Source organism: Seriola aureovittata, chromosome 2 (genome assembly GCF_021018895.1).
Source record: "Seriola aureovittata isolate HTS-2021-v1 ecotype China chromosome 2, ASM2101889v1, whole genome shotgun sequence".
NCBI classification, from domain to species: Eukaryota; Metazoa; Chordata; class Actinopteri; order Carangiformes; family Carangidae; genus Seriola; species Seriola aureovittata.
Window position 1 is genome coordinate 18560001 of NC_079365.1, and position 25641 is coordinate 18585641.

General features: G+C 40.9%; 1 protein-coding gene across 1 annotated transcript in view; it reads right to left on the reverse strand.

Moving 5' to 3' along the window:
* Positions 1-25641, reverse strand: part of foxj3 (forkhead box J3) — a 74340-nt gene that overhangs the window by 17848 nt on the left and 30851 nt on the right. The window contains exons 3-4 of the mRNA XM_056391012.1: positions 3704-3778; positions 591-674 (exon numbers count right to left, since the gene is read on the reverse strand). Coding sequence (XP_056246987.1) covers positions 591-674; positions 3704-3778 — 159 coding nt within the window. The remainder of the gene's footprint in view (positions 1-590; positions 675-3703; positions 3779-25641) is intronic.

The following is a 25641-nucleotide window of genomic DNA, read 5'->3' on the forward strand; positions in this document are numbered from 1 at the left end:
GCCAGCTTAACAGAATCCTCCCTTCCTTGTAGCCTCTGGTCAGCCACATTGTGAGGAGGGGGGAGACAAGAGCCCACTAAGTCGGGATGCCCCAGGGCCAGGTCAATTTGAGCAGCTCACTAAAACCTGTACAGCTGTACGTAACGCTGGACGAAACTCATCCATAATTAAAGACAAAAGCTACCGCTCAGAGTAGCCGGCGCACAGCTCTGCATTAATTGATGTTTGTTAAAAAAAGTGAGTGCAGAATGTAATGTATGTAATGGCTGCCTGGGGCATAGTTTATTAATAAGGAGCCCACTTCATGACAGGCTACCGAAGCAGCATGGAGAGGCAGTTACATAAAGTCTGGATATGAACTCCTACTGAGTCTGTGTGTGTGTTTGCATGTGTGTGACTGCATGTGGTAGAGAAAGAGTGGGAGAAAGTGGGAGAGAAAGGAGGGCAATAGGAAAAGAAAACTTAGGCAAAAGTAGCAAGTCAGAGGCACAGAAAAATACTGAACCAAGTAGAGATGGAGGCAAAAGCCTTAGCAGAAGAAAAACAAATGTTTTCTTGGGAACATGCACAGTTTCCCTCATCAGACTCACCCGCTCTCCAGACCGCGGCCTCTTCTTTGGCCGTGTAGGCAAGGCATCCTCCTTTGGGTTGGTGTCGATGGCCCAGTAAGAGCCCTGCAGACAGAGAAAAGACCTGTGAGCTGATAAAATACAACAGATTGGGATGTTTGCACTGTACTGAGCCTTTTCCTCCCTGGCATGACAGGACACAAACATCAGATCTTTATTTGGCACTGCTTTGGTGCAACATTATTAAAACTCTGAGGCCTCATCTGCTCTGCTAAAGTCTGTCAGCCAATGCATTTATCTGAGTTGATAGCTGTGAGTTTGAGCGGTGTGTGGGTTGGCTTTGTTCGTAAGAAAGGATTGGCTTTTCCTCCTCTGCGGCTGCTCCTCAATGAGAGGCTGGTGAGGGCAGCTGCTGGTGGTGAAATGCTAAGCCTCTCCTGAAGCTGTACTTCCTCAGCCTCAGGTACTGAGTCAGAGCGCTGTTGCCAAGGATGAAGGCTCCGCAGTCTCAGCCCAGGAATCGAGGCAGTGCTAGTCCTGCCGTGTTGCTTTCTTCTGAGGTCTGAGCAAGGCTAATCAAGGAAAGAACAGTTGGGGCTGGCTCTGGGGCTGCAGCTTGCAATTCCACAACCAGGATGCATTATTTATCTTTGCATTCGGCCCCATTTAATTTATTTTTCAATGGTGTTCCTCCTCGAAGCCAACAGGAACGCAGCTTACAGTTGTTAAAAATGAGATTTTTACCCTAAGGCCCTGCAAGATCTGAATTTATTTTTAATATTTCATATGACCCCCGATAAAATCTCAATTGTCAAGAGAAAGTGAGATCAGGACCTTTAAAATTACTTCCTTAGCAGAGAGAATAATTGATATTTTCATAAGAAATTCTCTGAACAACAAGAGAGGCCATAGAACATTCTGTATCTCAAGTATCTATACAATAACTGCTGCATACACAATGACCTGCTCTTGTTAAAGCCAGTAAATCCGTTATATTCACAGCTCACATACACCACTGCTGCAGTTGTTAAAATGAAAAGCCAAAGTTGGCCTATATTCGTCAGGGGGTTAAAATTATAAGTTTTAATATGTGCTAGGCTTTGGGGTCAATTAACATTTTCCTCAGAGGGAAGAATAATTCACAGCACAATCAACCAAAGATGAAGAAACATCACATATTGATGTAAGCTACAGTGAAATGCAGCAGAAACCTCATTAGACTTCCCATGTTCTGTACAAAGGGCTTCAACTAAACAACGATATGCAAAGGTGAGACGCACCTCTCGACATGTGATCCATCTCTCTGTTAAGATTCAGGAGTTAAATGCACGGGTGCAAATGCAGATGTTTCAAAATTAGGAGTCACAGAGACAAAGCCAGGCAGCGTACTGTTTTTTTTTTTTTTTTTTTTTATAATTAGCGGGGGAAAAACACTTTAAGTTAACCTCATGGGAGGGGAGTTTCTGCATTTCCCTTCACCCACCCCCAGAGAGTTGGCAGGAAAAAAGAAAAACATATAAAGAGTCATTAAATTATTCACAAATATACTGCAATATACTGTAGCAATGCCAAACAAAGTGAGTCCGTGGAGTCTGGGGCAACAACATAGCAAAGCCACAATATTCTCTGCAGCGATAAAACAAAGGGCCGCAGTAAAGATTGAAAAAAAGAAAAACAAAAAAAAACAGATCCTGATAACAGATGTACTCTACCTGTTCTCTTCCCGTAAATGACGGAGCTCATTTTCATACATCTACATAAATTATGTCATCTAGTTCCACTTTTGTGTGTAAATATAGGAAGGACAAACACAAAAAGTTCGTCGATTATCCTGGCAACTTCAGGCTGAGACGTAAGACCAATTAAAATAAAGATTATCAACGGTAGCCTTCACAGGCTGCATCTCTACCTCCGAGGTAGACAGGGTGTGTGTATGTACAATACCAACTGTCATCTTTTACACCATCTCAGAGTCAGAGACAGACAGAGAGCGACATGACTCTCCTATCTCATCCAACCAGCAGTTCTCATATTCCTGCCACATTACAATATTGATGCAACATATCAAGAGCGGCTAGCGCCTCTTTGAAGTTGTCTTCGGGGGGGAAGGGAGTGAGGAAAATTCCAAATTAAACATTAAGGATGCGAGCATGTTGGCCATGCATTTGGAATGGGATCCATACAGCAATAGATTATTTTGTATTTAGTGGAGCAGCTCCCAGGAGTGTCAATATCAGAGGATTACAGCAAAACATGAAATTAGCATTCAGTCCCCATCCTCTACACAGCTAGGCGTAGCTCTTCATGCATGTGTCAGTGTGTATGTGCGTGTGGGTGTGTGTGTAATTATTTGTGCGGTTCCCTAAGCATATGTAGCGTATGCTCTGACAGTGCCGGGATGAAATCTGGGTTAGGCTACATATGGTTAGACCTATGCACACCATCATACTAAATATAGGCCCATAGGCTCCTTCTTCATGAACTATCCAGTGGATCAGGGGATGCTGCTTATCAGGATGATGTCGCTAGAGATTGTGAAGTAAATCGGGCTGAAAAAGCAACTGGCGGTGGTCCTACTGAGATTCAAATGTCAAATTAACATGTTGGACTATACATTCTTTTGCAGAGAAAAAAAATGGGACACAGGGAGCTGAGTAGAGAGCAAATGAGGTCCGCTTTTTTTTTTTCTTTTACTGAGTTGGTGCAGCACCTTCAGTAAATACTTCAGAGACGCCAGATTCTGGAAATGACCTGACCTCTACCCTGTTACAGCCCCGTCTCTACCTCTCTTTGACTTTATTTCTCTCCTCACCCACATCTGCTGTCTGTGCAGATCCAAAAAAACTAGTCTATCCTTACATTTGAAATGCAATTCTGTGGGGGTGGGAGGTTCATAATAGATTACAAGCATGCCATGCATTTCCAGACTGTCAGAGTCCTGGCAGCCATTCAAAGGTAACATTTTTCTACCAGAGATAGCATGATACACATACAAAAGAAGATGTTGTAACACCGAATTCTACCAGCAATGGTTACTTACTCAAAACATAAAAACATATTCCTTGATTTGTATTATGTTTATAACAACATGCATTCTTCTGTCTTTATAGTTAAATTCATGATAAAAGGCTCACCTTTCCTGGGTCATCTTTGGAGCGAGGCACTTTGAGAAAACACTTGTTCAATGACAGATTGTGCCGTATTGAGTTCTGCGAAGGGAAAACAGAGAGAGAGAGAGAGAGAGAGAGAGAGAGAGAGAGAGAGAGAGAGAGAGAGAGAAAAGGTGGTAAGGTGAGTGAAGACATGTCAAAAACCAGCTTAACACAAACAAGTCTGTAGTACAGGAGTGTGGAGAATATCACTGCCAGCAGCAACAAGGGTACACAACTTGGTGGCATGTATCATTTAGGTTTAGTCACAGCTCCTGTCATGGAGGTCAGCTTGTTTCAGTGGCATGAGATCCGGCCTACAACTGTGTCCAGATTTCACCCTGCACACCTATACGGGGGCTCAATCTGTGTACAAAGCCATTAGGAGGCAATATCTTTCATCAATGTCCAACAATCTGCATTCTGGTTGCACAACATATCGAATTCCACGGGTGCCAAAAATAGGAGCCAGAAGGAATCCCACACTGGGATGGTTGCTGATACCAAGGCCTGATATTAATTAATGCTTCAGCGGCCTCCTGTGGGGACAGGAAATAAATTATGTAGATCATTCTGAAAGTTAACTCATTACAGTGTTACAAGCTACTCCACAGCGATGAAGAGGGAGGTTCATCCAGCTGCCTGATTGGGGAGACGAGTTGGGCTTAAGTAGCCACAAGGGCTGGAGAGTGACGCTCCAGGCCTGGGTTAACCAGCCACAGCAAGGCCCTCAGAACCAGCTGGAGGCAGGCCAGCTGAGGGCTTACAAGAGCCAATGGATGCACACGTTTCCCCACTCCACTTTATGGAGTGGTATTGACAGATGGCCACACTAAAAAGCTGTAGGATTCTCTGATGAGTTTAACGGATGCAGGAGATAAGTAGAGAGAGGCAGAGAGAGAGAGAGAGAGAGAGAGAGAGAGAGAGAGGGGGAGAGAGAGAGAGAGAGAGAGAGAGATTGCTTGTTCAACACTATATGCAATTATACCACAGGAGGGATGATAATGACAGCCTCATTGTAATGCTGTCAATCTCGCTGGTTAAATCACTCTGAAATGCCAGTGCAATTCAAAAGAAGTCTAACACTGTTCTCCAACAGAAAATATAGAGGGGGGGGAAACTGGTGTCACAGTCAAAATCATTTTGTTCATGTACCAGAAGGGAATATTTTCTGAAAGTCAAACTTAAACCTAAATCTATCTTTTGAGTATCCAACGTGCAAGTGTTAAAAAAGGTTATTAAGTTTCACAAAAAAAAAAAAAAAAAAAAAAAACTACAGCTCATCTTGTGATGGTGATGACACCAGCTACGACAGCTGTCAGCATGTTGATGCTCTGACCCATGAGTACTCAGTAGTCATTACTACATTAATACGCGAGTACTCAAGCACTCATGCATTGGACCACGCCCACCTTCGAACTCGGCTCGATCTGAACCTCACAGACATAAAACCGCCGGAGTACTGAAAACCTCCTCTGTGGTAGTTCCCGCTACAGTGGGTGTCTCCAGGACCACATTTTGGCATGATGACACAATGCAGACTCATAAGGTGAAAACAATACCAGCCCCGCTGTCATGGCTGGTAATCATGTAACAATGGATCCTCAAAAATGTGTTCACGACACAAACCCAAAAACCCAACTTTTCAGACTAAATCAAAACCACTTATGTCTCATTTCTTAAAAAGATAAAAAGTTCTCCTAAGCACTTGTACTGTAGCACTGACATGCTTTTAGTTGTTGGACGGTTGTACTTTTCAATGACAACTCATCTTTTCCTATCAAGGCTGAACATTTACTGTAAGCTGCTTTGGACAAAAGCATCTGCACAATTCAATGTAATGTAAAAATCACAGGTTTTCAGGACAGACAAAAATGTCCAATGAAACATCTTAACACACATTAATCATAATCCACCACTACGCTGTACCTCTGTATACTCAACATGTTCCAGTCATCATTTCACCAAAATATGGCTAAGGCAGTTCCTTCCATGACACAATATTACCTTTCCTGTAGATGTAAAACTCTACTGGAAGCAGCAGAAATAAGCCTCATTTTGCAACATAGTGAGCATGAGAATGAACAGCAGAGAACTGCATCATACTGCAGGATATTTCAACACTTTCTGTCTTGTCACCAACGTAATACAATATAACTGACTCATATTCAGGATAAGCAAAGCTGCTGTTCCTTGTTAAGGAGCAAAAATGTTAAAAGTCGCCTTTCAAGACCATAAAGCAGAGTGTTTGATACTCAAAAGATTTTGGGTGGAGTATCACACAAATACCTCAAGTGAGGAGACTGAATCCACAGCACAAAATACTGAGTAATAAGAGACAAAACCTCTCACAAGTTATATCAAGTCAGGTTCTCCTACACCTGCACATTAGACATTCAGGAATGAAAACAAAATTGACTCAAAACTGTTAAAAGAAATCTACAAAAAAGAAGCTATTCTTATTTAAAAAGTGTCTAGTCTATCTTACTAATCATTATTTTCAATTTGAATTAATTTGTCAATTATTTTTTTCGATTGATCTATTAATATATTATATATTCTAATTATATTAATCGTAAAATCATATAAAACACAGAAAAGCATCACATCTGAGAGGCTGGAGACAGATCATATTTGCCACATTTATTTGAATAAATAGCTGTCAAGATTAATTATCAGAATTGTTGCATATTAATTTTCTGTCGGTCAGCTGATCAGTTCATTTACTGAGTGTTTAGCTCTAGTCTATCGTATTTCAAGTTTTATCACAGGTGTACTGTACAACCATGTTATCAACCATTACAGTCTCTGTTACACAAGAATACATTCATGGAAATGATTCAAACCACAATATATTTTGGTCACACTGCTATCGGATCTTAAAAACTAGATATGGAAGCATCCAGGCTTGTACTGCAATCAGAGCTCTGTGTGGCTGAATGTAATCCAGCTACACGAGAGCCACTTTTCTTCCAAGTGAGAACCTGCACTGCCATGATGCAGAAAAAGCTAATCTGTAGAATCGGATCTGAAAAGTGGCACAGACTTGACATATGTATCTCAACACTGTGAGGCAGGCAAAGTAAGAGTAAGTGAGAGTACAGGTCTTCCTGATTGACCCCAACGTTTAGTACAGATAAACATGAGTAGAGATCCTGCTTACACTCATCCCTGTCTCCTTTGTACAGGCTGCAGTGACAGCACCATTATACAGGCCTTGTCCTTTTGGCCGCACTCTGTGCCTTGCCTCGTCACAGTTTGACATTAGTTCAGATGAATAAAACAATGTGAACACAGAGTGTGACCATGCATAGTAGATGGTGACAAACAGATATGAGGCTCTCAATTTAGCCAGCCTATGCCACTTTAAAACTTTGAGACATGTCCAACAGGGGAGTGTCTGAGCGGGAGAGTGTGTGATGCAATCTGTTCAATGCCATACACACTTAAGTACTTAAAACCATTTTCCCCCGCACAGCCTCTATGTGTGTCTCAGTGTGTGTGCCACTTGATGCTAGGCGGACAGAAGCAGCTGAACTTGCAGAGAGGTGGCTCTATCCATTAAGGACCTTCTGCTGGACCTAAATCATTGATACAGTCAAGCAGCCAATGCCTGCCGCTACATTAGAAGTTTACTTTTTAATGAACTCTGCCTGGCTGCTCCTCCTATCAGGCCCTGTGCCTGCGATGTCCCATATTGTGTCCGACAAAGTCTTTCCACTGCCTTAGACACATTTGTGTGTGTGAAACTAACAGGCTGTGGGTCATTTTGTAGGCAAAGAGATGAACCACAACAATAGGGGTATATTAAAATTTTACAACAGCAGCAGAGGAAGAAAAAAAGAGAACATGATGACAGCGACAGCCTCTGTATTTGATAGATCCGGCAGTATTTGCTGAGTAGGAGAAAAAAGGGAGAGGAAGACAAAAACAGACCGATGAGAAATTAAGGCAAATTACTGTGGCGTATATAAACAATGTTTCAGCCTTTTAGCAACAGCTCCTTAGATTTACCGTCAAAGTATATGTGAGTACAAAGTATCTGCTTTAAGACAGTAGGCTATAAGTTGGTATAAGGGTATAAGCGAATCTACAGTACACAGGAAACTGAAGTAGGTGGAGGAGGTCAGAGGGTGTGAACAGTGGTACACAAAGTGAGTCAGACAGAGCTCACTGCAGGGGTCCTGCCCAAGTGCTGCCCAGCATCTACCTGCAACCCCCACAGAGCACTTCATATCCAACCTCAGTACAAGCCTGTGTGAGTGTGTGTGTGTCTGTGTATGTGGGATGCCTCCTACACACCTAAAAGAAAAAAGAAAAGAAAAAAAAAAACACGCACACACACTGGAACGTGTCTCCTAACAAATGGCGGTGATTTAACACACCAGGACAGCAGTGGAGGCGTAAGCAGCTCCGCCCTCGCTGCCCCCCCTGCTGAGGAGCGCTGCAGCTCAGCAGAAGGGCCGCCAGGGGAAAGTAGGTCAGGCTGACCTCTGTGCTCGGCGTGTCAAACGTTCAGAGTGAGCTAAAGGGACAGGCCATGTCAGAGCCCTGCTCCTCACAGCTGGGAAGGAGGAGGCACCCTGTGCACATGGTCAGGGACCCAAGGGAGCAAACTCGGCATGCTGGGACAGACACACGTATGCGCACATACCAGTTATGACATAGCGACGAACACCAGTGACTGAGGGAGAGAAGGAGTCACACTGTGGTCCAACGTGAATAAATCAATGTCCCCGTAGGTTCCTGGCCTTCCCACATTCACACCATCTACCTGCAAGTTTCTGCCTCTAGACAAAGCTTAAAAAAAGTAAAAATGAACTGTGCGGGTGCTAACACCAACCAACACTCAGCCCACTCTCATATTTCCCACAACTAACACAAAAAAAAAAACATGAAAAAAAAAGAGGTATTAGTCCAGTTGTGAGTTTACTTGAAGTATTCCTGAGACAAAGTGAGAGTCTGAGATGACCTAGAGATGCTGTTAAAGTGTTTAAACTCCAAATGGTGAGGAACTTAAATGCTGCTGGATTTTCTGCCTGTGTGATCAAAGTGTTCTCCCTTGTATTGCTGTGTGTGGGAAAACAGGCGGTGGCGAACAGTGTCAGGAACCAGTAGTTAAACATTACAATGACCTCTACAACAGGACTTTCTCATAAAGGTAAACATTCCAGGTTAAAAAAAAAAATATTCCTGAGTTCAATTTACATTTCCAATAAAGAGCAGGTCTGCTGAGAAAAACAGAAGGATGCACATTTTCAATCTCAGACTAAGGTAAGGTTAGTTTAAGTGGCACTGCATACCCATTCAGAGTACCCATCCCCTTTTTAGCTTACCCTAGTTTGTATGAAATCAAAATCATGTCTTTTAACATCAATGAAATAGACGACAGAATGTACCACAGGGTTTTTAGGATAAAGAAAACAGCCACGAAAAAATATTATAAAGGCCTGTGTTGCCACATCTAATATCTTGTATAGAATGTCTGTATAGAGGAAGGGAGACTGACAAACCAGACAAACCAAAGCAAACATTCTTGTGAGTAACCATCGCTTAGAGGACAGGACCTCAACCTCTAATTGACCTGTCAGCTAGTCTGAATGATGCAGGGATATAAAAGACTTGAGCCCCTGCTGAGATAGATGCTTCAAATCTGTTCAGAAATACAGAAATAAGATATCTTGAATGAACAAATGAAGAGAGGTTGGGAATGGACTGGTCACTGAGTGGGTGAGTGAATGAGCAAGTGAAGAGCAGCAAGACAAATGGAAAGAAAGGCAGACTGAAGGAAAGACCTTGGGGTTGTGGTAATGAACGTATACAGTGTTTACAACGTGGCAGATCAGAAATATGACTTGAAAGAGCCGCCAGTGTCACTGTACACAAAAGTGATATGGTGCCATTTAATCACTTTGTGGGAGCCTATATCTGCTGAATATGGAAATGGGAAATGGAAATAAAAAGGCTTTTGTTTTCAACATATTATGCTTTATTTTTCTTATTAAATAACATGCCATGAATCAGTGCCACAATTCTCCAGAAACCAAGATCAATAAGCAGAATCAGAACTGCTAAAACCTACACACATTCAATCTTAAGAGACAGGCTTTCTCATAGAACGAAAGAAGAAAATATTGGGAGGGAGGCCAATATCAAATCTTTACATCTGCACTATCAGAACATCGGAGCTGAAACAATTTGTTAATCAACAGAGAAATGGATCTGCAAATATTTTAATAATTGCTTAATTTCTTCAGTAATATTTCATGCCAAACATTCCCTAGTTCCAGTTCCACAAATGTGATTTGTTTCTGTCTTTTGTTGTACATACATTAGTAAAGTGAATATCTTTGAATTTATTTCTGGGAATGGAACTGCGAAATAGAATATCTCAACATCGCTCCAATTGACAATACATTTTTTGCCAAGCCCGACCAAGAGACAGACTGAAAGATAGAAAGAATGCAAACACATCATTGACATGAAGAGTAAGAACCGAGTCTAGCAAGCAAGCACACAATAAAGGAAACGGGTGAATCAGTAGAGCTACAGTGTACACACACACACACACACACACACACACACACACACACACACACACACACACACACACAACACACACACACACCACACACACACACACACACACACACACACACACACACACACACACACACACACACACACACACACAGGTAGATTACTGTATTTTTATTCTTTGTTATTTCATATGGACCCTGTGACATGCCCACCAACACAGAACATACTCCTCAGCCTCGGGGATCTGCACCGAGGCCACGGAATGTAGCACCTTCGTTGTCTATTTGTAGTGGGTGTGGGAAGGCATGTGGGATGCCACAGCATTCGCTCAGCAAGCCATCACTTAAAAAAAATGAAATAAAAAAAAAATGCATGCTTGGACACACATACACACAGGTAGAGAAAGGTAGGTTCGTCCAGGTGCAATCATCAGATGATTTAATCCTGTTAGCTGTGAGAGGAGCTGTGACCCTAAGACCATTGGAACTAGGCTCTTCTGACTGACTGAATAAAAATCTTCTGGGTGATGACAAAGAAGTGCCAGATGCTGTATGGTTCTCCTTCAACATTTTGAACCCTCAATACCACTCTCACCTCCTGTGTTACCACACACGATCAAAAATCATGACACAAACTTGTTTAAATTGCTCCAAGAGTGACTGTCGAGTAGGTTTTCCTGGGCTGCAGTGACAAAAACAATTACACAAAGCACCTATTAATGGCACATTTATTCTATTTAGTAGTACTTAAGCCTTTTTGACTACAGTGACCCCTCCCCCACCGACACCATACTGTCAGACTCAAGAAATCTGCCAACACACGCCGCCCAACACACAGCAAAGCTCTCTCGCATCTTGCAACGCTACCGAGAGACCCAAAGCCTACACTCAAATACCAATGAAGTAAACTATAACGATTTTCAACTAGATTTTTTTTAAACATCTTCAAAGGCATTTGATCTGCCTCCCTTGGCATCAAGTAGTAATGTGTTGGCATGCTAGGTTTTAAACCCCTCAGTCTCTGATCTTTACTCACTTGTATGTAGTTTTAATAAAACATGAACAGTTTGCTCGCCTGCCGCAGAAAAATACATGCCAAGGTGAAATCTGTCATCAATATAATAACCTGTTACTGCATACTCAGAGGGCTCTATGTCTTTGTCAATAATGCATAGACAAAAGAAAACGGGCAAACCAGAAAATCAAAATGATTGTTAACTTTTACTATCTAGACCCAGGTCATCTAGCGTAGCACACTGAGGTATTATAGTAATTAAAACTCAACAGCTACTTCTGCAAAAGGAGATGACACTATGGGGAAATTGTATTTTTCTCCCCCCCTCCACAACAGTGAGCATTTGGTTAAATTAAACCCATTTTTCACTGGCAGGCTCATATAATGAGGTCAATACATGCAAGAAAGAAATTAGCTTGATAAGCGATTACATGTGTGGACTCAAAAAGAACATGTTATCAGGAGAAGTGAGAACAGTGAAGGCAAAAAAACACTTTCAGAACATCTGCAACAGTGAGATGCTAGGACTTTATTATTCAGGGTTTTTTAAGAGCTACATACTACAATTTATGAAAATAAAAACAAAGGAAAAAAGAAATCAAAGCTGTCAAATCCGCCTGCAACTACAGGGGAGCCAATTGAGATGACAGCTAAGGTTGCTGGTTTGCATCGACCTCCACAGGTGTATTGTTTCCAGAGGCCAGCCCCATATATCCAAACGGCAGGAAAGTTAAAGAGATTAGACGGAGGAACAAAATGTGCTTCATTAGAGGAAGAAAAGCACATCATACAGATGTGTAAGGAAAGACATTTATTCCAGACAAGCACAAGCTGTCTACAGCAACATTAAGACTATTTCTGATAACGTTAGTGGGCCATATTGAGCTGTCTACATATTAACCACTCTCACATAAACATTAACCAAGGAAATCTGCAAACATATAGTAAAATAGATGTTGAGCTTACCTGAAACCACTGCCAAGTAAGCAAACAATCCAACTTTATCTTCCAAGTAATTTTGCTGAGGGTAATCCAAGGATATAGCATCCTATAGAGCTCAGACAATAGGCTGAGCCAATACAAAACCCCCATAGTTCTCTAGTGGCATATAAGAAGTTTATGAAGGCTGCACCAAGGATGTTCCCTTTTTCAACAGAAGCCGTGGGGTTAGAGACCAAAAGCTCCAATGTAAGTGTTCTGAACTCAATCTCACTCAGGCACATGCACCCACATTCCCTTCTCTACCTGCTTTGTTGCTGTAAGGCCAACCTTGGAATGGACCTGCAGAAATTCAAGGAAGAAAACCCAAACTTCTGCATTATTTTCTAGGTGCACGCGAGGTTACAGCCCTGGCTTGAATGCTACGTTTGAAATTCGAGCATTCCCCTCATAAATTGGGAGGCAGTCACTGCAGATTTGAAAAGCTGTGGGGGAAAATTCACTTAATGCAACACTGAATGGCAGGTCACACTACAACAAAAGCCCTGAGCCACTCATATGAGGCCTATTTGATCACAGTCCTTCAGAGAGCTATCTGTCTTTGTCTCTCTTTCTCTTTTGCCGATATTTGTGCCTCTCTCACTCTGTCTCACTCTCTTGCTCAGAGCCAAACCACACACAGTCAAAGCACTTTGTACAACCTCTGGTGTTGCTACACTTGCCACACCATTGCACGGTGCAGCATGCAAAAGTGTAGCATGATTTCATTAAGTGGATTATTTCAGAACATCTCTGACCTTCGACACGGCTGTCATTGGCAATGAACCAAGAAGAATTGAGGAGAAATGATAATAAGCACAGACCTCTTTGGAAATTGGCAGGATTGAATGATAGATAACACTCTTCAACAGTGCACCAGTCAGTACAACACAGTAGATTAGACTGGACTGAAAAGGTTGAGACGTGGCAAGATTAAAGAAGATAAAATAAAAGTATGCAAAAATCTGATGGAGGAAATCAGGGGTCATCCCAGTGTTGATGCCAGGATCGCCTAGGGAGGGGGTCAAATAGGCCTGTCTGTACCTTTCTAGTCTGTCACTGTTCCATCAAAGGGGGAAAATAAATAATAGCCTGAGCTGTATATCTGTTGAGTGCTACAAACTAATATTAAAATGATATGAAAATTAATAATGGATATATCGGTTATATATATTTTAGGGAATTATAAAATCATATGAACCAAAAATAGAAAATAACAAAAAAAAATAGTGCAATCGAGAAAGTAGACCCCTTTATTACAACAGGGCTTTACTGTTTACTTACTTGAGGTTAACTTTAAAGAATTTATCTGTAGCTAGTAAATTGGAACAACTCACAATTATGGACAACAGCTACAATACTGCAAATTTTTAAATGACCTTTTCACTGCTCAAATCATTAAACAGTGGAATTATGTTTAACTGCTTTGTAGTTTCTATTTATGGCAACTACTGGTAAGTCGTGTCTGATAATTAAAGCCGAAGGTATCCGATATAATCTAAATTGATCTTGTTGAAAGCTTAGACTCTTAAGCTACTGAGTTAACATTAGCTAACTCATAAACCATCTGCAGCTGAGCATCCAGACACTGATTTGAAATGCACATACACTAGGTAACAGACAACAGTTTTCATTCGTTGTTTCCTGCCACTGCCATTGATCCTACCCTTGATTTTATGGGGCCGATTGGGCGAAGGGAAGTTATAATGATGGGACATTTTATGTCACTGTCATAACAACGTGCGCTGGCTCGAACCCCGTCAGTCCATCTACCCTCATGCACTCAGTGCCTAAAGTCATCACAACTTATGTCAGCCTTGAGGAAACAAAAATAAGTGACAGATTCTCAAATTTGAAAAAAGACCAAGCACATACTGTATGCTTGGTCAATCTAGACAAACTGGGAAACTGGTACAGTATAGACTGACAATATCAGGAAAGAGAGCTGCCTTGAACAATGCTGCAAATTGAGTCTGGTTCTCTGAGCGTTGCAGGATCACACTTTTCTTCTGTGCTACACAGGGCACTTTCTCTCCCCCTTTCCTTCTCCACTGCAGAGGCAGCACAAGGCCATGAAAGATTGGAGGCAAAGTGACGTCCTCTGGTTTATCCTCCCTGAAAGCCTTCGCATGCTCTCAGTTCCACATGAGGGATCTGATGAAAGCTGTTTGTCAGTACGCCACTTAATTATCAGCCAGAAGAAGAGCCTCTGATGCTATCCTCTGACAATGGCTCACAGCAGCCTGCTGACTACAGTGCCCACTAACAATGAAAAACTGACTGCAGATACTAATAGTGACAGGGTAGTGCCAACTGTCCACTTAAGAGTTAGACAAATTAAGTAACGGGCCAGAAAGCCTTTAGTGTGCTCTTTCAATGTATATTCTTTTCTTTGGAGGCTTAAGTAGCAAGGAGCAAAATTTTACATCTAAATACCAAAAGTGTAAAAAATAAAATAAATAAAACAAGTCCTACTGAAAACACATTATATAGAGCAGAAGAAAACTTAAGACATTTTGACCTTTTATTTTTCCCGCATGTCTACACAAACATTATAGAGTTTATGCTGCTGCTCAATATGCATGTTACCATCAGGCTCAAAATGAATAAAACAGCCACATGCACTCCTTAACCTTCTATCTTTACATAGTCATGTTCTTTTAACTGTTGTCTGTTGAGAAACAAACAGTGACCAAAGCTATGTACCACTATCACTTCTTTACAGATGGAAATTCAAAGAACTTAGGGGGCCAAACTTTCTATTCTAGCATCAGAATCAAATACAACATATGAAATTTGTTCTGAGGAAATGGCTTGTCCATTACTAGAGCTGATCATAGCCCAACCATGTGTGTTGAGCCCACTTTCAAAGAGGCTAGTATATCTGTCAAAAATTTGGGGCGTCTAGTAGCACACAGTGATACATAAAGCGCTTCATTTTCCTATACAGTTGTGTTCTCATCATGCAACTAACTCTTAAATTCACTACAGTCATCCCCAGGCTCTGGAATACACTTGGCCTCCAGGCTACTACACAAGCAGAGAAAAAATAAGCCGTTTACCATCATCCGTATTAATCTGATCTGATACTTAGCTTTTCATTAGCAGAGTACATTACTCTACATGTCCATGACACACAGAAGGTGATGACTCAGAGTAACCTTGGACTTCCCACAGTAAACTGTCAGCAGGGAGCAAATCCACAAAGGAATGGCAAGAGGCAATGCTTCAATTTTAATGGCTGTTGTATTCTCACTGACAAACTCCGAAAATAGCCTAAGAAAAGCTTTTTTTTTCTGTAATGTGTATTAGATTTGATTTCCTTCTGAAAGGGAATCACAGACCCACCCTACAGTCCATTAGCCAAGTTAATGCAGAGCTGCCAGACTTGCTGACCCATTAATAATACATTGCAGTGGTCAAAAGAGGCCAGACACCTCCGTGCACCCCTTCATCCCTCTACACGGCCACATTAATGGACTAATTCAGATGCAATTAACTGTTGGGGAGAGGCTGTGGCCTTGTGGCTGGTGCAGCACAGTCTGAAAGGCTTAGAGCCAGGGCTTGGATTATAACCACGCAGTACACACACACACACACACACACACACACACACACACACACACACACACACACACACACACACACACACACACACACACACACACACACACACACACACACACACACACACACACACACACACACACACAAAAAACTTAAAAAAATGAATATCATATCATTTACACTTGTCATCATATTTATCCATCAAAATACTGTTTGTAAGTGGCCCTTGGCTAAACAAATGTTTTTTATGTTTCGGTCCTGATAAAGGTCTCAGGACCGGAATGATTTTAATAAAGAAAGTACTAGTGCTGGACAGTGTATGTGATTTTTGCCTTTTGTTCTGTAGCAAACGAAAACACAAAAATTTCAAGCTGGAAAACTAAAGCAATGTCGTGAATGTTGAGAAAATGCTCCACAGAACTGAGTCAGGTGATAATTATCTTGTGGGTTCATCACTACAAGCGATCCCTTTCACATACAAGTAGTCATGTGTTTTCTGATATAAAAATATTGATTAAATATAGATAATGCTTTATCCTGAGCAGAACCTTTCTTAAGGTGAATCTGCAAAGGACAACAAAGTGTGAAATGCTTGCGCTGCCTCTTTTCGAGATTTAATTTAATTGTATTCATTTTTTATTTTTTTTTTTATGTTTGGTCATTACTGCAAGTTACGTTCAATAATGTGGCTCCGAAAACCTGCTCTTTGAGAAGTTGACGTTGACAAATGAGCAATTACAGAAGCGATATTCACGTGTCACATCTGTGACCAGCATGACCCGCGATTAGCCCTGCTGATGCTGAATGTGAGATGCAAGAGCTGCGCCTGTCAATACAGGCGCCTGGGAAGGCAGCGTAGCCCATTTTGGCATGTCATCCATCACTGGTTCCACACGGCTGCCACAGCTGTGTCATTGTCCCCCTCTCACAGACCGCTGACCCCACTGAGGACGCACCAGCAGGATGATCAAATATCTCTCTGGGATAAGAGACAGCCATCCTGCAAAAAAAAAAAATCCCTTTTCCTACATATCCTCCACCACGGTGACATCTTTATCAGTAAGCAGCATTTAATGCCAGGCAGCAGCCGAGTCGTGTAAAGACGACACGGCTGCTCAGCTTTCATTCCAGAAAAGCAGGGATTGTGAAGAGCAGAGTGAAGCCATTAGCCGCAGGAGCCTGACACAGAAGGTGACGGGGGTTAAATTGTTGCCAGAGAAGAGAGAGGGCGGATTAAAACAAAGAAGAAATGGAACAACATTGGCCAGACGTATTCCCACGATAATTACTTGCCATGCAGATTTTATCACCATGCCAATCATCAAGGCCAGACTAATACTTTTAAAATTCCTATCAGATGTGAATGACCTACAGTCTGGATGTAAGGCAGCATGGCCGTGCTCCCAGTCACTCTAAGTGGATATTCAGTGGAGGGCTTAACTCAGTCAGGCTGCAAACCTTTGACCATATCAGCAGTCTCAGGTTGCTGTAGACTTTTTAAAAGATACTTCTCCAGCCTCTGCTAATTAGTCTCGCTGCCTCTTTCCCTTTCATTTCCAAAAAGGAAACGCTGTGTGTACGCTACGGTGCTGGCAGATAAATTAGCTGCAAGCTTCACAGGAGGCATCCGTTCTTCAGGGAGAGCAGGCTACCTTAATTATGAATATTATTAATTACATTTAAAAAAAGACCAGGAGAAATTATAAAAAAGAACACATCAATCAATCACACACCTACTAAAAGATATTTGTTAAAATGAAACCACACCTTGTTTATTTGAAATACTTAAATTATATTTTATATACAGATGGAACCAGTGGCAGCAATAGCCGCTCTAATGCAGCTTAGATGAATTTAACAGGGCAGATTCAGTGTTAAAGGCAGATTCCAAGGACTGTGCTCTATTTATAGCTTGCAGAATTCATCAGTGCACTCCGCTCTTTTCTCCTCCTCCTTGTCAGGGCAAAAATCAGTGCACGTACAACAGGCAATGTTAAAAGGCACCATCTGTGATCCCAATGTAAACAAAGGTAGCCTGATATTCACACTGAATGGCCATTATGTTACTTCTCAATTATTCAGCCTGGCATTGCCTTCTTATTAGCAGTTTTCTGGAGGGAAGGATTTGATTTTAACCTAACCAATCACTAAGCTAAAGCACCCAGATGATGACTGTGTACACATAGCATAAGTTCAGTAAATTTCCTCCCCCCAAAAAAACAGCAGCTGGCATTGAAAATACATGTTGTTTCTTTAGTGGCATTTTTATTTTTCCTGAAATAAGCCACCACACATGATGAGAGATGTCCGAGTATAGAGGAAAACAATACACAAGGCTGTGTCAAATATTTTGACAATGTAATACAGTATGAGTTCCTTTCACCTAGTCCATTATTTTTTTGTATTAGGACACCTCAGAGGGCATTATGACTCTGTTATAAGATGAACATCTATCATATAAACAAAAGAGTGTTATGTGTTTAATAAATTAAGGTTAAAAAAAAAAAAAAAAAAAAAAAAAGGCCAGTCAATTTTTTATAGACTGAGTCTAATGGTATTATCCTTTGTTTGACACAGCCTGGCAATGCCACTCAGTTTTTGCCTGCCCACAAAGGCTCTGATGATTTCTCTAGTTTAAAAAAAACAGACCAGAATAACCTTTGAAGAGCAAGTTATTAGTGTTTTCTGATGGTGATGGAGGTTTTTATCAGTAATTAAATTATAATATGTTGATAATCAGTTGACACATTTTTATCTAAAACTAAAACTGTTTTTTGCTACAAAAACATACCTGATATTAATTTGGTCAAAAACACATAAAAAAACAGACTTTCTTGATCCATCTTTAAAGAATCCATGATGGTGCAGCAACATTCACAGATATTCTCAACAACATGACACTCTTACTGTACATATGCTGCATTACGCAAAGGTGGCAGCCTACCAAGTAGAAAAATAACAGAGGGCAAAAGGCCATTCACTGGGAAAACTAAGTTAATACACATGGAAAGCAAACTGTTATTTTTGTCTAAATTTTTCTCGCCACGAAACGATGACTACAGAGTTTCTGAGCAGCTCCCTATGGCCCTTCATCTTCCCCTCTGAAGAATCTAAGAACTAGCTAATGATTTTTCCAGTTATGAGTTGTTCTGAAATGTGCTTCAAACTCCTTGCAGTTTATAACTCTAACTGTGACACGGGTTGATTTTCTTGCCCACTGCAGTTAAGGCTACAGATGTGTGACAAAGCAAGGGCACGGCCCACTGGAGGTGATGATCTCAGTCACCACATAATTGGGCAGGTCTGGAAAAGACATAGTAATGCAGATCCTAACCCTTTCCCCAGTTATTACAGTCTTATGAGTTTCACTACTAATGCCATTGAGCTAACTACTTCTACTCTATAGTTCTAACTGGGAGAACGGCCAAACCTTACCTAACTAGAGAACAAGAGGAAAACTAGCTACCCAACAACCCTGACTACACTGACGTCCGACGTCCTTGGCCTCTCATATTCCTCCAAAATGATCAACTGAAGAGCCGCAACAATGCACAGTGATTAAATGATTTTTCAAAGGCCTGAGGCTATGACTAAGAATGTGTGCAGGGATCAACAACCCATCATTGTCCAGTGTTACCTGCATTATAAAGGATTCTTAGAAGAAAAAGTGTTGCGACACAAGTGGTGTATCCCAGCCTGTGAGTCAGGTATTGCCTTCAACAGATCTCATTATCACAGAGGAGGAAGTTCACTGAATCAATTGATGACCATGGTCAACAGCTTTTACAACTGGCTGCTATATCACATTGAAATAAAAGAGCACTTGGGAGGGGGCTGTTAAGGGTTCATAACTGTTTAAAATGATAGCAGAAGATATATATATATATATATATATATATATACATATATATATGAGATGAATTGAGAGGCCATTGCCATGACTGCCAAAAAGACAACTACAGTTTCAAGTAAAATTGAAGCCAACATCTCTACACAGGCCTGCAGGCCACAAGAGGAAGCGATAGAAGCCTCAGGCCTTTTATGTTCTGCACTGCAGTCAGCACTTCACTCAGCGGAGTGTGGGGACAGCAGCTCCTGCCAAAATGTATCCGTGCCAAGGCCTGCCAGCCTGCTCTCCCCGCCCACTCTAAGGGCCAGAGCGTGAGCGGTGGGGCGCCGGTAGGCGGGTGCAAGGTGAGGCTGGTGGGCGGGTGGCCAGGCTGGAGCTTCCTGACACGGGAACCCGCCTCACAGCAGGATCAAACTGGCTGCCGAGTGAATCACTACCCCTCCCACCAGCTGACAAAGTCAGCGTCAGGCTAGCACACAGTCACTTTTTGCTGTCTCTACAATTATCAAGGAATCCAGACAAAAGTACGAAAAATACAGCTGTGTCACCTCATCATTCATCAGACTTCATCTCAGCCAAAGTTCGTATAAGACTGGATTGGAAAATTTATGAACTTTGGATCATTGTGGAATTGGACCGGTTCACAGGTTACAAAAGGAAACAGAGTAGCTCTCTAAATATGTATTGATGCTGCTGAAAAATTCAGTATCAGCAAAGTGCTTAAAATTTAAATGCCTGCTTTACGGTGTAATGATGGTACAGGTTAAGAAAGTAGATGAAGGTATCAGAGAGTCTAGCACCAAAGCAATTTTACACTTTCAGATTTCAGGCACTGCAAACCTTAGCTTGAGGTGGAAGATAGGGGCAGGAAGTGCAAATGCTCATTCCTAAAAAATCTTATTTAAATAAGCAACAGGAGCAGGGTTTTTCTGAGCTGTGGCTAGTCACTAGTCAGAAGCAGGAACATTATCTCCAGAGTAAATAATGTCCGGGAGGACCAGTAGCTACCCAAATTGCTTCTTAAAAAAATAGAAAACTGCTCCAGGCTGCTATTATTAAGCCTCAGATCCAATGGGAAGTTGAACCTTTGATCTGTTTAGGGTACTGTGTATTTGCATTTTATAATGAGATCAAAGCAAGGTCCAGGGCCCCTGCAGAAGGCAGCTCTGTGCCCCATCTCTGCACATTGGACGATTTACAGACCAAAGCTACATTTCCCTGTTAACAGGATCATGTAAGAGCTATGGACCTCAGTGAAAATGCAGTGGGAGATGTTTGTTAGGCAATCAACAGTAGCTAACATTCTCTCCCAGCTAATTTTCTTTTCCTGTACTCAGGTGTGGAGGAGAAAAAATAATACCATGCCAGTAGCAACAATCTCTTCAACAGTTAAAAGTTCAAGAGCAAACATTTCAAGCATTTTTAAACTGGTTGAGAATTGCTCCAGATTTTCTTTGGCATTCTTCACCTGGAAGAAATGCAGCGGGGAATTTACACACTTTGCCTGAAGTGAGCCTACAAGGAGCTGAGAGAAGGTTTGAGATGAGCATGGAGGTCAACATTTGAGAGTGTATGTGGAGTCTCTCTATTCAATACTGTTCCTGACCATTTTATTTATTTTTTCTAAACAGAAAACATATCAGAAAAGAAAGCGCGCACACTGTCACTCTGTCTTTGGCTGAGATGAAGTGAGCAAAGTTTCCCATTTTCAGACAGCCTGATCAGAGCTGGAGCTGGGAGGAGGACCGCACACAGTCAGAGGGGGTTAAGACATCCATGCTGATGGATTAAGTAGGCTGTTTGCTTAAATTAGCCCATCCAGTATGAGGTAATTATTGTAGCAACACCTGAGAAATGAAATGTTGTTCTAAACTTGAGTTCAATGAATTGATTTGCAAATATCAATAAAGTCAATAATCAAATGAAAGAGAAGTATACTTTTGTAATATAATATTTGCTCAAATATATTTCTTGTACTATATACTGTTTAGCAACAAACACTCCCCTGTTTACTATGAATGCATATACAGTACCAGTCAAAATAGTTTGGATACATTTTCCAAGTGTGTCCAAACTTTTGACTGGTACTGTATAGCATATGGGTTTCAGGCATTTTTTCAGGCAATTTAAAATCTGTGTTTTAATCACATAATACTCATAATTACTTAGAAATTCCCCTGTATCCGTGTCATGATAAAAAGTACTTAAAAGTTTATCTGTCTGTCTTTTTGTATGTCCCTGTAAAATAAATGGACCAACACTAATTGATAAAGCAACTCACTCACAGAAATTTCAAATCTTGAAATTTATAATTGGTTAAGACTGTTCCACTCTTCTTGTACCGTACTGTCCATCATTATGCACACAGGTAGGGGAATACCCCCTCCCCTGCAGCTGTCTCCTTGAAGTGTCTTGAAGCCACATATCTGCAAATGGTTTATGTAACAACTGCCCCACAAACAGTTGTAGCGAAAGTGAGAGAATGCTGATTTGCCATTCATGACACGCACGACAGCATCCGTGAAGAGACGGAGCAGATTCGAGAAGTTGTGACAACACATCTGAAGACTATATTTAGTTGCTATTTCCATTCATTCAATTACTCATCATAATCATTTTGAAAATCTTTTCTTTGAAATGTATAAAAAGAAAAAAAAAGGTGTAAAACCAAATTCCAACATGTACAGTCAGGTGCAAAAGTCTGACACCACTTCAGAATAACTGTTCTGAAATATTCTTATGGATTCTTAAATACTGAATCCGACCCAAAGTTAAAAGCCTAAGCAAAGAAGAGACTTGTAAAACTATAAAGGCTTTTACTTTATTGTTTTACAAGTCTCTTCTTTGCTTAGTGCTCCTTGCAAGGGAAAGGCATGTTCTCCTGACCTTGGAGTTGGAGAAGACTGTTCCCATTTACCCTTTAATCTCAGAGGACTTTTCTGGGCCAGGTTACATTGACTGTAATGGCTTTGAAAAGAAAGGAACTGAGCATGAGGTAACAGAAAAATCAGGAGCAGATAGATACAGTATAGTCCACTATAGAAAAGTGCTGCAAGCAAATGCCTATACATTTATTGGACATATACTGTATGTTTAGGAATTCAAGTATGTGAAAAATCCTTAAGCAATCTGGCAGATCTTCAAAAAGCCATGTTTGCCATGCAAGGAACAGAAGGACATGACAGTCACAGTATATGAGCTGAATCATACACAAGACTGCTTAGACAAACCTGCAAAATATGAATCAAAAGTGCCTCAGAGAGCTGGAGAGGGTGTTAAGAAGAGCACCATCTAATTGCTTGCACATAGATGCCAAGCACATATTCTGCACTCTCGAAGGCGGCATTCACATTTTTTGACCTTGATGAATTATCTGTTTTTATTGACAGCACTTATTGATATTTCTTAAAAGCGCAGGCTAATGGAGTTCTATTGAGATGATTAAATGAGTTGCTGGCGCCCGGATTAGCCCAGTCTCATCTCGCCGGCACAGCTTGCATTATCATACAGAACAGACGCATGCGTGCGTTGAGTCCCAAATTCCTGCGACTGACATCTCCAGGGGAACAGAGAAGAGATGACTACATCCGACCTACATTCACCCCACCCAGGCATGCTTGCTTTTCCAACTAATTACACAGACAAACATGCATACTCAGTCACATTATAGGTGGATTCATATCATAGTAACAGTCACAGTGCAGGGAAAATATTACTACTGCATGGATATTACAGAATTATACAATTTCAATTAGGCATTATGCTACTTCCAAAGATGTATCTCTGAGGGTTTTAAAAGCAATAAACTCTTGCAACCGTACAAGCTCCTAGTGACCTCCTGATGATTGGGAGAGAAACTTTTCCCAGGCTTTTGTACAGGCTTAGATGAAAATATAATTTGTGTGATGGTTTGTGAAAATTCTCCAAGTACAAAAACATTAGGAAAAAACCTAGGGCTACTGGAGCTTGTTGAAATGCCTCAGGCACGGAAACAGCACTATTGGATTTCATTCAAATGCTCCTTATGCAATGAGTAGACTTTATATATACTCTATACACATTATTTCAGCAGTTTAAATTCTCAGAAAAAAACTATGGCAGGGAAAACACCCTATTAACAAGAATTGAGAAAAAATTATGACGCAGGCTCTAGTCCATGAGCACATCTTCAAACCGCTTTTTCAGTGTTTCCTGTGCTGTACAGCATCCTGGTTTGAGTGATGTGGTTTTTCTCACTTTTAAATGTGATGGGTATTTCTACAGTTGCAGCCCACATTTAGGACAGAATCTGTTGATCTATGCAAGCTTTTACTAAACCAGAAAGTACTTTAAGAGCGTCAATCTCCACCAACGCTAATTCTATAACTTGCTCTTATACCCAAGGTATCATTCCAATTACGTCAAATCTATTACCTATACCTGATACTGAAAAGAAACCCTTACCATTTCGACATCATACTTCTGTTAGTTTCATCAAAGAAAAAAAAACACAACACGCAGAAATCTCATAAAATCAGTGGTTATTGTTCCTTGACCATAGAAAGTCCACAAAATTTTTTGGCTTCTAAAAGAGTAAAAAATATAATAACCTTGGCAAATTAATTATCCACTGAGGAATCACTGGAAAGCAGTATTAGGAGTGGTTTATCTGCGTGAATCTCTTTATCCCAAATTTCCACAACTGTACTACTGTAATGTTACACATGATGCAACCTTTACCAATACTGTGATGTTGAAAATGGGTTTGCTGTGGACTAAAACTAATGCAGCCCTGCATTAAAATGTGGATTTTGCCTAACCTCACTTTTGTAGTACAGGGTAATGTTTTGAATTTAAAGAGAACATCTTCCATGATATAACACAGCTTTAAAACTGCACCCCGACTTCTAAGTATTAGAGTTAGAATTACACATTGATCTGTTAATCCCTAAGACAACTGAACTCATTCTTTTGTTGTAGACAGGTTGTACACAGACACTTGCAAAGGGACAAATTTGCTTTGCCGAACCAGTTGCATTTAGCCTTAATTATCATATTTTCAAAAAAGCCCCCACGTTCTATTTTTAAAATAAAATTAAAAAAAACCTGGCATCAGTTAAGATTTCAAGATTTCATGACATTTCCAAATCTTCAGTGATTATTTCCAGAACTGTAAAACAAGCTTTTGAATCCATAACAATATCTTAAGTGTTTCCTGACCATGTGACTCCAGAAATGACCACTTGATTTCATGATAAAGCTACATGTGACAGCAAAGAGCTAAAAAAAAAAAAAAAAAAAAAAGAAAATCTCATTGACAGCCATACAAATTAGCCAGGCTTTGGTGAATTAATATCACGTAGTCCGTTCTGCTGTATCTACAGTAGGACTGTAACTCAGTGGGTAGCGCAAAGCTTCGATCCTGCCAGCAGCACCAGTCTGATTCCCACTGAGGCCACCCACTCTAAAATGTATAAAAAGTGTATGAAATCAAGTGCTTTGGATAAAAGTATCAACTAAATGTTGTGTTTTATGTACTGTTATTTTAGTTTGGCTAGTCAGTCACACCCTCATATTTCCGAACAATAAAGTCTGTGGATATGTGTGAGAGTTCACCAAGTCCACTTCAACCCACCTAAACGATGATTTACTCATATAGCTGCTCTCTGGATACAAAGAAATATTAACAGTTTAACATATCTAAATGGATACAGAGTGACCACATAGTGCTACATGCTCTGCAGTAGGATCTGAACTTGAAATGCAGCAACAAAGACAGTGGAAAATAACTGCTGCAACCTTATCTCTATATCTAGAAGAATTGTACGTGTGTGTAATGAACGGTTAAATTCAATGCTAGGGAAGGTAGACGGTATACAAAATGCAGAGTTGACATCAGTGAGGAATGAAAATGCCTGTATCCCTATGCAGGAATACGTGCAGACTGACAGCGCATATGCTGCTGTCTTGCTGACAACTAAATAAGGGATGATGA